The sequence below is a fragment of the Balaenoptera physalus genome, assembly GCF_965194825.1.
Source record: "Balaenoptera physalus genome assembly, chromosome: 1".
Classification (NCBI taxonomy): domain Eukaryota; kingdom Metazoa; phylum Chordata; class Mammalia; order Artiodactyla; family Balaenopteridae; genus Balaenoptera; species Balaenoptera physalus.
The window spans coordinates 117,290,921-117,307,619 of NC_138882.1; the positions used below are offsets into that span (position 1 = coordinate 117,290,921).

At 35.0% G+C, this 16,699-nt stretch overlaps 1 protein-coding gene and 1 long non-coding RNA gene across 8 annotated transcripts in view; both read right to left on the reverse strand.

Annotated features, from left to right (window-relative positions):
• The window catches only part of LOC309636632, a 505,650-nt gene that overhangs the window by 351,551 nt on the left and 137,400 nt on the right, over positions 1–16,699 (reverse strand). The gene's annotated exons all lie outside the window — the stretch shown is intronic.
• Positions 1–16,699, reverse strand: part of ZNF326 (zinc finger protein 326) — a 37,102-nt gene that overhangs the window by 20,128 nt on the left and 275 nt on the right. Inside the window, exons 2-6 of one of the 7 annotated variants that reach the window (XM_082450929.1) lie at positions 14,827–14,871; positions 7,363–7,398; positions 7,156–7,267; positions 4,603–5,008; positions 2,044–2,242 (exon numbers count right to left, since the gene is read on the reverse strand). In XM_082450929.1, the coding sequence (XP_082307055.1) occupies positions 2,044–2,242; positions 4,603–5,008; positions 7,156–7,267; positions 7,363–7,398; positions 14,827–14,871 (798 nt within the window). Of the gene's footprint in view, positions 1–2,043; positions 2,243–4,602; positions 5,009–7,155; positions 7,273–7,308; positions 7,399–14,826; positions 14,872–16,699 lie in introns of those variants that run through there. The other 6 variants (XM_082450931.1, XM_082450930.1, XM_082450933.1 and 3 more) reach the window with 6 other exon arrangements.

Sequence of the window (16,699 nt, forward strand, 5' to 3'; positions counted from 1 at the left end):
AACGTGCCTGGACCATTTTACATCCCCACCAGTGGTATAAGAAGGCTCTAATTTCTCAACATCCTCGCTAAGACTTGTTATCTTTTTGATTCTAGCCATCCAGGTGAGTATGAAGTGGTATCTCATTGTGGTCCTGATTTAAATTTCCCTGATAACTAATTGTTGGGCACTTTTTCATGTGCTTATTGGCTATCTGTATATCTTTCTGAGGAAAATGTCTGTTCAGATGCTCTGCTCACTTTTTTCAATTGGGCTATTTGTCTTTTTATTGAGTTTAAAAATTCTATATATTCTAGATACAAGTCCCTTATCAGATATATAATTTGCAAATATTTTCTCCTACTCTGTGAGCTGTCTTTTCACTCTCTTGATGTGTCCTTTGAAGCACAGAAGTTTTTAATTTTGATAAAGTCCAATTTACCTATTTTTTATTTGGTTGCTCATTCTTTTAGTGTCATATCTAAGAATTCCTTGCCAAATCCAAAGCCATGAAGACTTACCCTTGTTTTCTTCTGAGAGTTTTATAGTTTCAGTCCTTGCATTTAGGTGCTGCATTTTAGCTTGTGCATGTGGCAATCCAGTTGTTCCGGCACCATTTGTTGAAAAAACTATTCTCTCCTCATTGAATAATTTTAGCATTTTTGCTAAAATAAATTTGACCATAGATTTATGAGTTTATTTCTGGACTCTCAATTCTATTCCATTGATCTATATGTCTGTCCTTGTGCCAGTACCACTCTGTCTTGATTACTGTGGCTTTGTAGTAAGTTTTGAAATCACGAAGTAATGAGTCTTTCTATTTTGTTCTTCTTTTTTTAGGATTGTTTTGGCTACTTTAGGTCCCTTGCAATTCCCTATGAATTTTAGAATCAACTTGTCAATTTTTGCAAAGAAGTCAGGTGGCATTCTGATAGGGATTGGGCTGAATCAGTAGATCAGTTTGGAGAGTATTACGATCTTAGTAATGTTAAGTCTTCTGAGCTATGAACATTTATTTAGTATTCCATTTATTTAGATCTTCTTTAATTTCTCTCAACAATGTTTTACAGTTTTCAAAGTATAAGTTTTGCACTTCTTTGGGGTTTTTAAAATTTATTTATTTTATTTATTTATTTTTGGCTGCGTTGGGTCTTCATTGCTGCACATGGACTTTCTCTAGTTGCAGCGAGAAGGGGCTACTCTTCATTGCAGTGTGCCGGTTTCTCATTGTGGTGGCTTCTCTCGTTGTAGAGCGCAGGCTCTAGGTGCACGGGCTTCAGTAGTTGTAGCATGCAGGCTCAGTAATCGTGGCTCGCGGGCTCTGGAGCGCAGGCTCAGTAGTTGTGGCGCACGGGCTTAGTTACTCCGTGGCATGTGTGATCTTCCTGCACCAGGGCTCGAACCCGTGTCCCCTGCATTGGCAGGCGGATTCTTAACCACTGCACCACCAGGGAAGCCCTGCACTTCTTTTGTTAAATTTATTCCTGAGTATTCAATTCTTCTTGATGCTAACTGAATTAAATTGTTTTCTTAATTTCATTTTCAGACTGGCTCTCAATTTTTAACACTGTAAAAATGGAAATATGATTATCTCTAAGTATAATCATGTCCAGAAGATAAAAAGCAAATTAATTTTCTAGAAGAATACACAGCTTTTCCTGGTACCAAGGACCATGAAAAATTTCTTGCCTTTGACCTCATGAAGGGGATTCTATGTAACGTAACATACCACTTCTTCAATAATATATCCAACAATAAATATAACACCCAAGAAAGGAGTCTGAATCAAAATCATGTGTGAGGTCTTTTTAAAAATGTAGACGTTCTGGCTCCACCCTAAATCAAGATTTAGCGAAGAGGGGTAAACCAGGGCATGTGAATTTAAAAAGTATCTTTCGGTAATTTTGATATCCATGACTGACTAGGGCATCTGCAGATCTGATTTCTACAACTGCAATTATTATACTGTTTCTCTATATGAACATGAAAAAATTATCTAAATGCACTGAGTTAAAAAAATAAAAAGTACCTTGAACCATAGCAAGGTTATGTTTTCTTACTTACTGGGTGATTTGCTGAGGCTCATCTTCTCCACAGGTTTTGCTAGCTTGGGTTTCTTGATAAAGGTTCCACCAGGCTTATTAAATGGTTGCATCATTTTTCTCTTTATTCCTCTTGCAGCAGTAACTGTCACATTGGTGGGTTTGTTTTGATAGTCAACAACAATTCCAGGTCTATGAATGCTTCCAAAATCACTCATATGCTGCAAATTTGTGAAATCAAGAAATATTAGCACAATATCCAAAGATAACATATGAATTCATATATAATTTACATGTTACCTATCTAAAATTTTTCACCTGAAAATCCCTCAGAATGTAACTAAATTTTACAAGTCCACTCTGAATAAATACATTGAGAAACTTTGTAAATTATTACATGAGCTCAAATCCACTGAATTAGTATTTTTATTTCCAGAAGAACAAATATGAATATTTCCTATTTTTTGATTCTTACAATTCAAAATTACTTGAGATCATAAACAACATATGTGCCTGTCAGAATATTACCACTTGTACAACTCTCTGACAACTCCTCTTCAGAGTTCCTAATCGATGTTTTCCCATGAAAAGACCTTAAAAGAAATCTTTATTTTACTAAAACCTGGCTTAAAACTAAGATACACAAAGAAGACCATATTTGAAGTTTGAAGTAAAAAAAGATCCAGAAATGATCTAGGATTTCTCCCTGCTGAAAAAGGGATGAGAAGGCGAGATGGAACATTAGTATGAAATAGGAGAGTTAAAGCATAACCATGCATCAACTTCCAAGACACACTTCAGATAAAGAATTGCATCTGACGTTCCATTCACATTCTTACCTAGAGAAACATATTCTGACCCAGAAGCCCAAGAAGCAAAAGTTTACAGACGAAGAGTCATGCAACAAACGACTCTTTGTGTCCCTTCCTCTTCTCTTGTCGTTAACAAAATCCACTACACCAAGAGGCCACATGTTCATAGAAATTTACTCTACTAACCCTACTTTTAGAAGATAAAGATTGAGGAGCAATCTGAAGAGAAGGATCCAATGGGAATTGTACAAGTGAAGATTAAAAAAGAAAGCCCTATTGATTCATCTATGTCATTAACAGGAAGAAAGAAAGAAAAGTCCATTCCGACTAGAATGGTGGAAACAAAGAACAGGAATACCTGTTTTTCTATCATGAAAACAAAATTGATATTTGAAGTCTCATTGAGAAAAAAATCATTTGCCTAGTGGAAAACGTTAAGAGTTTTCCAAATTTTCCAACTGGAATAGATTTTCAATTTCAAAACCCAAAGCCTATTATCCCAACTATTTTCAATTAATCTACAATCATGAAGCATGGTAGAATAGCAACATATCAGTTGCTTACATTTGTATATTATGCTTAGGAATACCTATCTAACCTAGTAGACTTGAATAAATTAGTGTTTCCAGGTAATTTACATAGTCACATCAGAAAAATCTTCATCAATTATCCATTAAAGGTGCAATGCATTTTACATAAGTAAAGAGTAACTGTTATAAATGCAAAATTTCTACACAAGTATGACAAACTACACTGATGTACCAAAGGCTAGTGAGCAGTCAAAAATATGTGCCCTACAGCATTTTTTATCAGAAGTACTTTCCTCTGCAAACAGAATATTAAGAGCAACTGACTTAAAAAGAATAAAACACTCCTCACATTATAGCAAAAATACAATATTCTTTACAGGATCAAAGTGCATAATAACTCCACAATCTACATACACTTACTAGGTAAAATTTCATGTCAGTCAAGTTACCTGAGGATGTAAGGCATAATCTTTATACTAGATATCCTGAAATTAAATACTTGAAGACTAGTATATTTACTCATTTAAGCAGTAATTTACAAAATATTACTTCCTAGGAAGAAGCCGTAGACGTGTTTATACAGGGAGGAAATTATTTCTCAATAGTAAAACTAGTGACACAGGTAAAACAGAACACCCAGCAATAGGACATACTGTAAGAGAGTAAGTTAGCAAAATTATACTGACCACAAATCATCTACAACCTATTATACATATCAACTTCTTCACCATGTAAACATGGCTAAGCTACCCTCAACTATCACCGACTTTTAGTCTCTTGTGTTTAATGTGAAATATGAAGCTTTGAAGAAATTCTACGTGCTAGAGTTTAGCAGCAAAGTATACACATTTTATCATACATTGCACCTTTAACCTACTCAAAAACTCCAAAAGGGTTCATTACCTTTACATAATCCAAGAACTGTCCCACTAGCAAAATTGCTAGTGTTTACAAGGAAAAATGCAACTCCTTTTAACCCCTTTTAGACCAAACCTAATATCCTCACCTTTTTAATAAAGGGAGATTTGGCAAAACTTTATGAACAGTCATCTCACACTGCCACGTATTTTCTGAGGTGGAAAAACTTTTATAGGCAACCTAAAAATTATGCTTAGGACTCAGCTTTTCTTCAAAATACACTGGGATGAACAGTGTTTATTCTAGTTGAAAACCATGGTCTTGAAAGGGTTTAAAAGAGTGACTAGTGAAAAGAATCTGAAAAGATTCTGTTGTACTTACTCCTCGGCCTCGGCCTCTGCCTGTTGATGGTCCTCCAAAAGCATCATAGTTTCTGCTTCCAAACGTACTTTCAGGATAAGCAGGCGTTCCTCTCCCCCGAGAGCCTACAGGTGCAGGCTTCATATGGGGTGAAGAAAAACTGCTGTAGGAAGAGTAATTCTCTCTTCCTCTGTCCTCCATAAACCCAGGCCTCAATTTTGAACGGGAGTAAGGTGCTTCCCAGCTAGACCCGCCCTGGTTTCTACCTCCGAAAGAGTCAAGGCTATTCCGGTAGGAGCTCTCAAATCGACCACCATAACTACCTCCGAAGCGGCTTTGTTCGGGTTCATTAAAACCATAGCCAGATCTGTACAGATCTCGCCCACCCAGAGAAGACCTGGAGTCGTAAGACTCATAAGGTCCAAACCTGGAAGAGTTGCACAGTGAGGGAAAAAACAAAAGTAAGCTTACTAATGTTAGACAATTCAAAAGACAAATTATCAGATGACATTTATCAACTAAAATTCATTTATACCATACTGGTTTGCACAGTTCTACTTTTGTTCACACTTGATTAGGGCTGGGCAGTTCAACATGAGACCAGATAGAAAGCTATCTGAGTCAGTGTTTAAATATGAATTGAGTTAAGTAAACCTTAGCTTAAAAATCTGCTTTTTGGCAGCTTTCTATTTTATTAGAAAGAAAAGATTTGTCTGTCATTATTTAAGCCCAGCCCTAGTCTTGGGAAAAGTCATTTGTTAAAGTTCACAAACTACTCAAACTTTCTTTGAATCCATCCCTAATACTGGAAAATACAAAATATTTACAATATTTTGGCTTTCAATAGGGACACAAATTGAAGACTACACAGATGTAGGCTACTTGTGACACAGAAGAGATCCATTTGCACCCCCAATAATCTATATGACAAAACTGCTTCATTGTGTCTACAGCAGTCAAAATTGGGAGAATTATCTGGTTATAAAGTTTGGCAACCTGCCAAACTTTGGTTAAGGTCAATAATCAATCCTCAGTCACTTTTTACTTGTAGACTAATAAATCTAACAAATCTAGAAGGATAAGCACATAAAATAGAACATAAAAGTAAAAGACCACCAACATATACCCTCTGCATATGAATTTTCGAGGCAGATTAGAAAGAATACATTTTATAAGGTCTTCAGTTATTTGAAAAATTATTCCCTATTATCAAAAAATTATTCCCTAGTATCACATAAAATTATCACATAAAGCTACTCTAAAAAAGGGAGTGTACAGTCTCCTCAAGGTTTTAATAGAGTCAACAGAAGAAACAAATCATCTTACTTCTCACCAAAGCATGGATTACAAAAGTCACTTATCTTACAACATAGTTTTATAAAGGCCCACAATTACACGAGATAAATGATAACATCTACATAGTTTACGCACATTACATTTACAATGTAATAGGGCAGGAAGAGATATGGTAAAACATTTAAATGTGTTACATTACTTCAATTATTTACAGATCACTAAATAGAAGGTACTATTTACTTCTGAATCCTAGTAACCATATAAAAATTATTCCTCTTTTCAACTACATTTTTCAAAACATCTATCACGTAAGCAAAATTGTTGTATCTATTTTCTTGATTTTTCTCTACTATAAACCATAATGGCACACTTGAAGCAGAAAAAAGAAAAGTAAGCATCATTCAGTCCATCCTTAAGGAATCCAGATCCTTCAATTTATGAAGAAGGACAATACTTTCAAATGCTTCCTAACTAGTTTTACTTATATCTAGTAGGAATCTTTGTGCCTCAAAAAGTAGACCCCCCTTGACCTGAAATGTGGTCAACCCTAAAGCCTGTAGGAGTTCAACTAGGTTTAAGCTTTACACAGCATTAACAGTGAAACATAAGTACAATCTAAATTCTACTGCATTAAAATAAGCAAAGGTATCATACTCATGGCTTTAGTATAATGTTCCTAGTCTAGAGCACAAGTGTTTCTGGTATAAGCAGTACCTGCCAATAAGTAATCTGGACATGATTTAAAGAACACTTTTATTATTACAATATGCTCTTGTAACTTACTTTAAAATTAAAATTAAAATTAAAAGAATAACTATTTTAAATGTTTCTTAGAAATTGAATGTTGCTAGACTGGTTCAGTTAAACCCATTCTAGTCAAAGACTGCTTTGCTGCTTTATAGTAGTAAAGATTTTTGGAAATTCATAACAAAAAGCTTCACAAGTAATATTTCCAATAACATTTTTATATCATTTGTTCAGGACACTCTGATTGGTAAGCAGTTAAAAGTAAAAGAAGTAAAAAAAAAAAAAAATGCTCACTGCTAAAGACAGAAAATCTTACTCTATTATAATGAAATGATAAAGGTTTTCCTGAGATTTTCCTAATGTCTGCCAGTGATGCTGAGATAATTTTTAGAACCATTAACACCTTTCAACATTTAAGGTGATTCTAAATAGCAAATTTCAAGTAGCGTCACATGCCTAAGGAATAGGAAATTAGAATATCCAGAATCTTACAGTCATCTAATTATTTGGCCAAGTGATGAAGCAATTTACCTGCTACCCCCACCACCACCACTGTGACTGTCCATGCCATATGACTGGTTTAGGTAGGAGTCCATGGATCTTTGACCCCCACAGGATCCATGGCCATAGTCACGATCCATCCCTACAAAGAGTTTAAAAAGAAAAAAATTAAATGACGCTCACCTTTACTGGCACTCAAAAGAAGAATTTTTAGATAAATATCCTTGAATGTCAGACCTCCATAAGATCCAGGGCCATAATCACGATCCATTCCTAAAAGAGTCAATAGCAAAAGGTCAGTAAGATACCATTCTCTTCAGGAATCTTTGCATAAAACACAAGATATTCATATCAATCATCTGAGATGTTAATTCATCATTAACATTTAAGCTAAAGTCACAATAGACACTGAAGGAAAAAACACACAGATTATAATCTACTGAAAAATCAGATTTGCTAATGAAACCTAATTTTTCAAAGAAAAACATTATCAATTAAAAAGTTCTATATTAAAATTATCTTCAATATAGCCAATGTTTATTTGACTAGGGTACTACCACAAGGCCCTGTGTTAGGTGCTACATGGTACATAATTAATAATTCCTATTCTCAAGAAAAGTCAGTATTTAATAATGTCAAAAGGAAAAATTTTTGTTACAAGTATAGTCTTCTACATCTAACTCCTCTCAAAATGTCTAAAAACTCAGAAGCAGCCACATTTTAAATTAGCCCAACTGAAATTAGTTCATACAGTAACTGAAATTGGTATCTTTAAAAAGTAAAATCAGAGTAGGGCCTATCTGTGGTACTGTGCCTATAAATAATGACTCAACAAATATTTAAATCCTCAAATACTTTGAATAAAGGGAATGAATGTGAATTCTAGCAATGCAGACACTACAAAAAATTATGATACAATCGAGGCACTTAAGTATATTTTATTACACTGTTATTCCACTTACATCCCAACCTCTGACATGAAAAACAAATACAACAAAAGAGGTAATAAAATGAATTTACTATGATTATAAAACTGAAAAAATTTAAAAACCATTCAGAATGTGTTTCCTATAAAGTCCTTTAAGATCCTTCATTTATCACCCTCTCCAAGTTTTAAGCACTAATAAATGTAAGAATATACACGGAGCAAATACATTAATTTTTATTTTTTAAAAACACTAAATTTTAATTATAATCATATAAATATGATTTCTGGTCCTAACAACAAAATCTTGCAACTTTAAACCTGAAAGCAACCTAAATGATCAAATTTAATCGTTTCATGTTATAGATTATGGAACTAAAAAGTCCAAAGAGATGAAATGATTTTCCCAAAGTCTCATAAATAACCACCCCTCTAGCTTCGTGCTGTCGCTTCTTCACGAAACGCTCTCTTCTACCACCCCAAATATCGGCTTGTTGAAATTTTCTAATCTTTTAAAGTCCATTTCAAATACTAATCCTTTCAAGAACATTTTTACTGATGTTGTCTCAGTTGATTATCATCTCTTTCTTTTGAATATCTACAAAACTCTGTAACTCTTACATGGTATTTATGATACTCTGCCTTATACAGTATTCTGCTATTTGTGGCCTCATTTTTTTTTTTGGCTGCACCACACGGCATATGGAGATCTTAGTTCCCCAACCAGGGATGGAACCTGTGTCCCCTGGAAGCGTGAAGTCTTAACCACTGGACTGCCAGGGAAGTCCTGTGGCCTCATTTTAAATGTACACTGGACTTGTGGTCAGGGTCTGATTTTTTACAAATTTTTTATGCACCCTAGGACAGCAGTTTTCAATAGCCTGTTGACTACTGAGAGTTGCCAGGACCCCTTCAGAGGGTCCACAAGGTCAAACTATTTTTATAAATAGTACTAAGATATTATCTGCCTTTTTCACAGTGTTGAAAATTTTTTTGCATTGAAGATGCAAAAGCACCGGTGGATAAAACTGTTGGTGCTATAGCACAAATCAAGGCAGTGACACCAGACCACACTAGTAGTTGTACTGCACACTTGCAGTAAAAAATAATAAAATAAAAATGCCATCATTGCTCAAAGAATGTCCTTGATGAAGCAGTAAGAATTATTAATTTTATTAAATCATGACCTTTGAGTACACTCTCTTTATGATATTCTGCGCAGTAAAATGGAAAGTATACGTAAAGCAATTTTGCTGCATATCAGTGCATAAAGTTCCATTAAGTGCCATAGTTCTCTCCAGGAAAAGCCATTGAATTAGCCACTTTTACAAGGAATACTATTTTTACTAAAAGGAAAGACTGACATTCAAAAACTATGGCTTTCAGACTTGAGCATCTGGCAGACACTTTCTCAAAAATGAAGTGAAACTCACTTCAAAGAAAACAGGTGACAATATTTGTTGCCAAAGATGAAATTCAAGCTCTCACGTGAAAATTAGAATTTTATAAAACTTGAGCTTGACAGCTTCCCAATTCTTAAAGGTTTTTCTGATAAAATTGATACTAGTATTACTGAATATGACTTTTTACATTGTACCATAAAATCTGTCAATATTTGGAAAATCTGAATAACTCAATAAACCAGTACTTTTCAAATAACTAATGCCTGATATTACAGGATCATAAATCGTAAAAAGATCCATTCAAAGTGCAAGGCATACAAATGGATTTTAATAGAACAAAAAGTTTATCAATATACAGAAAGTACTGAGATATTTTACATTGTTTTTTGTTCATACTAAGACTTCAAGTCAAGTTCATACTAAGACTAAGACAGCATACCTCAATTCAGACTCTCCACACTGCAAGTGCTCAATAGCCATACGAGGTTGGTGTCTACCATATCAGATAACACAGTTCTAGACTGATAAAATAGTCAGTTATCTGTCTTTAGAGTTGGTAATTATACAATATAATTTGCTCATATCTCATATAGGGGACAATTTTGACATTAAAATAAAGTTTTCAAAATAAAAAGCTTTCCTCTAAAGGCCTCATATTAAAACGTAATTTTAGAGTTAGGTTCAGTTAGGTACATAAAACAAAAAAACTTGTATTTTGTTATTTCTGCTCATTTCTATTTTGAGTTAGCAGAGGCTGCCTCTGGATACTAAATCTTTCAGTTTTTTGATTCTGTGTGTTTTTATTTCACTACAGAGTCATAAATTACTAACATTTATTGAACACTCACCTTGTGCCAGGCACTGTGGAGTACACAAAAATTAATAGAGCTATCTTTATATAGCAATGATTTGGGCTTACTGTTCATACTACTGTTACTATTCAGTTAATTAAAAAGGAAAAGAGGAAAAGTCTTTATACGTATTGCATACAATCAGTGTGATTATAGGGATATAGATTCTATAAGATGACCATTTATATATAAACAATATTCTTCCAGGTTACGGAATGAATTTAAAAATCACTTTAAAAATAAAGTTGTAAGACTATAACATACCGTTACTATTAATATTAAATGAGAACAAGGATATACTTTACAACACAGGGAATACAGCCAGTATTGTACAATAACTATAAATGGAATATAACCTTTAAAAATTGTGAATCACTATGTTATACACCTGAAACATATAGTATTCCATCAACTATTTCTGAATAAAAAAATATATTAAATGAAAGTAACTCACTCAAAAATTAAACTGACATATTTTAAATCAAATCTATTCTATTGCTTTGATTATGCTATCATATAAATGATAAGCTCAACAAATGTTAAAACTCATGTATAATTAAATCACAAGATAAGAGCTGTGGAGTAGTATGAAAAAACAACTGACTTATGATCAAAATAACTAACAAGTTGTATGACACTAAGTCGTGAATGAGACCACTTTTTACCACCTCCACACTACTAGCATCATGGTGCAGGCCACCAGCATCTCTCACCTACATTATTGCAACAGCCTCCCAACTGGTTTTCCTGCTTCCACTTCTGCTCCCTCCCTTTCTGTTTATTGTGAAGAAAATAGCTAGAAGAATTCTGTTAAAATGTAAGTTAAATTATGTTCAATGCTCAGTACTTTCCAATGGCTTCCCATCTTACTCCAAGTAAAAGCTAAAGCCTTAAGATAATCTACAAGGCCCTACACCAGTGGTCCTTACCCACGGGCAATTTTGCCCCCCAGAGGACATTTGGTAATGTCTGAAAACATTTTTGGCTGTCACCAAAATGGGTAGTGGGTGCTACCTGCATCAAATGACACAGGCCAAGGATGCTGCTAAAACATTTCCACAATGCACAGCACATTCCACCACAACAAAAAATTATCTAGTCCAAAATGTCAACAGTGCCAAAGTTGAGAAATCCTGCCCATTACCTCTTAACTTTATCTATCCCATTGCCTCTTAATTTCATCATCTATGGTCTCCCCTTATTCCACTCTAGCTATACTAGGTTCCTTGCTGTTCCTAGACTACAACAGGCATATATCCATTTTTGCACCTGCTATTCCCTCTGCCTGGAATGCTCTTCTTCTGTATCTGTGTTGCTCACACCCTCAACTCTTTCAGATCTTCACTTTCTATTGCTTCCTAGATATAAGCAAATTGTCTTTGACTTCCAATGCCTTCTGGCTACACCTCACTATTCTAACCTTGTTTTAAGATTACTCAGCAAAAATCATCTGCTATAGTCAAGCCCATCTTCTTAAGTCTCTCTGAAGCACAGTGTACTCAGCCCTACCTTTGTTCCTGCTTTCCCTCTACCCAAAATGCTTTCCCTTTTTTTGTCTGCTATTTACATAAGAAGAATTATTTTAAAGCAAGAAGGAAATATGGAGACACTGGAAATACAACTTCCTTCCAAGAAATTTGTATCTTGACATGTTTTCCAGTGTCTTCTACTTCATTTCAGTTGCTGGAAAACACAACACTAACAATCAATGCATTGTTGGCTTCAACTGGTAAGTACTACATACCTTTTATTTCCTAAAGTCTACAGCATTCTTCCCCTAGACAGCTTCATGGCTTGCATCCTCATCTCCCTCAAATCTATGCTCAAAAGTTACCCTTTTAGTGAGGCTTTCACTAGCTAATCTCTTTAAAATTGTAACACACGCACACACACACACCCTGCCCTGTGTTATTATTCTCCCTAGCAATTGCAATAGTACAATATATACTACTTCTTGTTTATTGTCTATTTCACCCCACTAGACTGTACACTTCACAAAGGCAGGAATATTTGTGCATTTTGGTCACTGCTATATTGCTAGCTCCAAGAACAATATCTGATACATAGCACTCAATAAATATCTGTTGAAGTCAAATTACATCCCTGAAATTAAGTTCCTCATTTATAAAATGTAGATAACTTAGACCTCAAAGTGGTGTCAAGCAGTGGTCTTTACCTAAAGGTGCATTCCAAAATCATTCAAAGTAGTTCTTTAAAACTTACATAGTTGGGACCATTTACCCTAAAAATTAAGATTCAAGGGGACTAGAGTATGACCTAAACAGATACACTTTGAAACAGCTCCACAGGGAAGTCTAACAATCACCCTTAAATGAGAACCACTATTGGAACTAAAATTAAGAGAAAAATAAGTCATAACATTAGTGAAAAACTAATTTGAAAAGATATATGCACCCCCATTTTCACTGCAGCATTATTTACAATAGCCAAGATATGGAATAACCCAAGTGCCCATCAATAGATTAATGGATAAAGATAATGTGATGTGATATATATGTATGTATATACATGAAATATTACTTAGCCATGAAAAAGAATGGATTCTTGCCATTTGCAACATGGATAGACCTTGAGGGCATATGCTAAGTGAAATAAATCAGACAAAGAAAGATAAATATTGTATGATTTCACTTATATGTAGAATCTAAAAAAAAACAAATCAAATCAAAACAAAACAAACAAAAAAGCCAAGCTCGTGGATATAACAGATTGGTGGTTGCCAGAGAAGGGGGGTAGGTATAAAAGTGGGTGAAATGGGTGAAGGGAGTCAGAAGGTACAAACTTCTAGTTATAAAATAAATAAGTCATGGGGATGTAACGTATAGCACAGTGACTATAGTTTGTAATAGTGTATTGCATATTTGACAGTTGCTAAGAAAGTAAATCTTAAAAGTTCTCATTACAGGAAAACTATGTACGGTGATAGATGGTAACTAGACTTATTGTGGTGATCATTTCACAATGTATACAAATATGGGATCATTATGTTGTACACCTGAAACTAATATAATGTTATATGTCAATTATACAAAATAAAAATTATACAAAAATAAAATTATACAAAAATAAAGTGCATGTTTTAAAAAGAAGGTCATAACATTAGTGACAGAAATTTCTGAAGCTCTTTTTGCAACACTGTACATTAAGAAAATAAACTTCTGGCCCTCTATGATCCTGCATTTCAAAGCCCTATATTTAGGCATTAAATTCAGCTCTCTGTTACATCCTACTGGAGATCATGGCCTTCTATTATTCCAAACCTCTTTGGTAAAAGTACTAGTCCTACTGACTCCAGTTTAAAATCCTGGATTCATTTTTATTCATCCTTCTCAATTTTCTACTCACTACTAGGCAGCCTGAAAGTTTTGCTAATTTTCTCAAGAAATAGCTTAATATTTTTAAAATTACTATCATCACCTCCCAAGTTCAAGGTCTAAAATCCTTACACCTGAATTTACGAAACAGCCTTCTTGATAATTTTCCAGTTTTCAATCTAACCTACATGTGGATGCAAATTAAACTTCTTTTGGTAATTTTATTATATCACTCTGCTTCTCAAAAATATATTTTTCAGCACTCAGTATACATTGACTACTTCCTATATGTTTAACCTTTTTAGTCAACATCAAATTCAAAGTTTCTCTAAATTCTTAGAGATGATAAATAGAAATTAACTGAATGTTAATTATTTCCATAAAATGACATGGTCTTCTTTACGTAGTAGTACATTTACTTCAGTTTTATTTAGTGAATATATTACATCCTGTACAACAGTTGAATTTTGCATTTCTCTGGCAATTAGGATATTTAATTCCACTCCCTGGTGTCATTCATATAATGCTTTTTAACCTCTTTGAATTGTTCCATGTTCTCTTTGTGTTATTATCCTGTCTGGTAAAGCCTTAACTCTAATAACTATCAAAACACCACCCCAATTGTATGCTGCATACCTCTTATGATTTTACCTAGCTCTGTAGTCACAACTCTAATGTCATGCTTATGTCAATAAATAATCAGGCTTCTTTATGTGCTCCTCTAGACAGTTCTTTATATACTAACACATTTGGACACATTAAAGCAAATGACCTCAAAAACAAGGTCAAAATGTTACAAAAGAAGCAGTATAAAACAAAGCCAATAATCCACTTCATCTACTTTACTCAATACCAAAACCTCTAATTCAACAAAAATAACTCAGCTAGTTGCTTGTTAAGTCATCACTCAGTGCAGTCAGGGCCTTTTGGAATAAATTAAAGGATTCATAATTCAAATAAAACAGAGTCAAATTAATCTGAATAGCCCTAAGTTTTTCTGATCCCAAATTCTCTAACTCAAATAATATATATATTATAACAACATTAACACTGATACATCAAGAGACCAAACAATGACTGAAACAAGGCACAATTCCCTTTTTACATTGGTACTTTATATGGATGAAGAGAAAAACTGAAATGCATTCCCTTAACTTATTTCAGAGCAAATGAAAGAGGATACTCACCATTAAAGCTCTGATAAGTATTTCTGCAAGCAGAGTGTGTGTAATCTATGAAGACACATTTAACAGAAAGGAATTAGTACAATATTAGCAAATACCTGAAATTATATACCCATCTACTAAAAACAAACACAATTTTTAAAATGCCATTAATGCAATTATCTGCAAAAATAGGGTGTAAATAATTATAAATATTTCATATGGGAAAATACATAACCCTTTTTTTCACTATCTCCCCAAATGGCAGGTTTATCATCCAAATCATGGTAATGTAAAAATTAGTTTATAAAACCTAATATATAATAACATCCAAAAAAGGGGATCCAGTACTGATTTATATGGAGTAACAAAAAGGAAGGCAAATATATTATGTATCAAATATCAAAAAGCAGGGACATCTGAGAATTGATTCTATGTAATATATAATTTTTTCCAAGTTAATATTTCTTTTAGCACTTAATTTGCTCTCTAAAGATTTCAAGATCTTATCTGAGAAATGTATATACATATATGTGTATATGTGTGGTGCTATATCTACCCAGGATGTGGCATCATCACCAAAAAATCATATTGATAATTTCTCTGTCAAAACGAATTTGGCAATTGTTAAATTCTTTAGTTAATTTTACTAATAAATATTGAAAGAAAGGAATTTAACAGAGTGGTCATTTGGATACAATAGAATCCAACTACACTACACAGGATTAGTCAAAGTCCAACTAAAACAAAAAAAACACCAGAGTGTGCTACTGTTAATACCTAAACTTCCTGTTTCAAAGTAACTTAAAACTACCCACAAAAGGGTTATTCCAATCCCCTTTCATATACTTAGATTTGATAGCTTTAACTTTTTGTGGCATGAAATCAAATCAAAGATCAAAAGATCATTTAGTCGGACTCACAGCACATTCAAAGATAATTCTGGGGGTTGGGTTAGAGGCTTAGAACTAGGTAGTGAACTGATTTTATTTAGAAATGCCTGGTTACTCAGGACTAAATCCAGTTTATTCACACCCCTTCTCATGTCTCCCTAATGCTGTCATTACGTACTCATGTTACCTTGACACCCGCTCCTATAAAAGTTGGCCAAGATTTGAAGACAAGGTGAAAACCAAATTAATTTTACTTCGTGAGCCTATGAAAATGCTTTAAAGAACTGGCCTGAGAGACGACTGAAAGGTCCTGCTAAAATACGGTTTATTTAAACAGCAAGTCCAACCCAGGCGGTTGTGCACAGGTCTGAATTTGAAGGGCATGTGATGCTGTGCCAGAACTCTGACTAACTTAAGTCCCATCCATACACCGTCCAGAGAAAACTGCTTTGCTTCACAGACGTATTTCAAATTAGGGATTAAGGCCCGGGCAATGTTTGTCGGTGGATAAATATCCCAGTTTGCTAACCAGAAATACCTTACTTTCCATTCCGGATAGAGATCTACCTATACTTATCACTTACAGATGCCCTTTAAACTCATCTTAAACTAAGACAACCAGGAACACGACCGTGAACAAGCCTATGAAAATCCTATCTGGCGAGAAGTAACCTGGGTTTGGGAATTGACTAAAAGGACGATCTGGGTCGCTGCCCACGGCGCGAGCCCGAGCCGCGGCAGGGGAGGCCCGCTCGCCGCTTAGCCCGAGACCGGGAAGTTGGAAGCGTCGGGGCAATTTCCACGCAGCGGGGCGGGGACCAGTCTGGGGCCGAGTCCGGAGGCCGCGGCGCTTTGGGCGCGTCCTTCCCCACACCGAGGCCGGCGCGGAACTCCAGGGTCGCGGGCCACAGCGGGCGCCGGGCCGGGGGATCGGGCGCGCGGGTCCCCACAGAGGCCGACTCCGGGCACCGGGCCCGCGGCGGGCGGGCGGCCTCCGGGCCCGC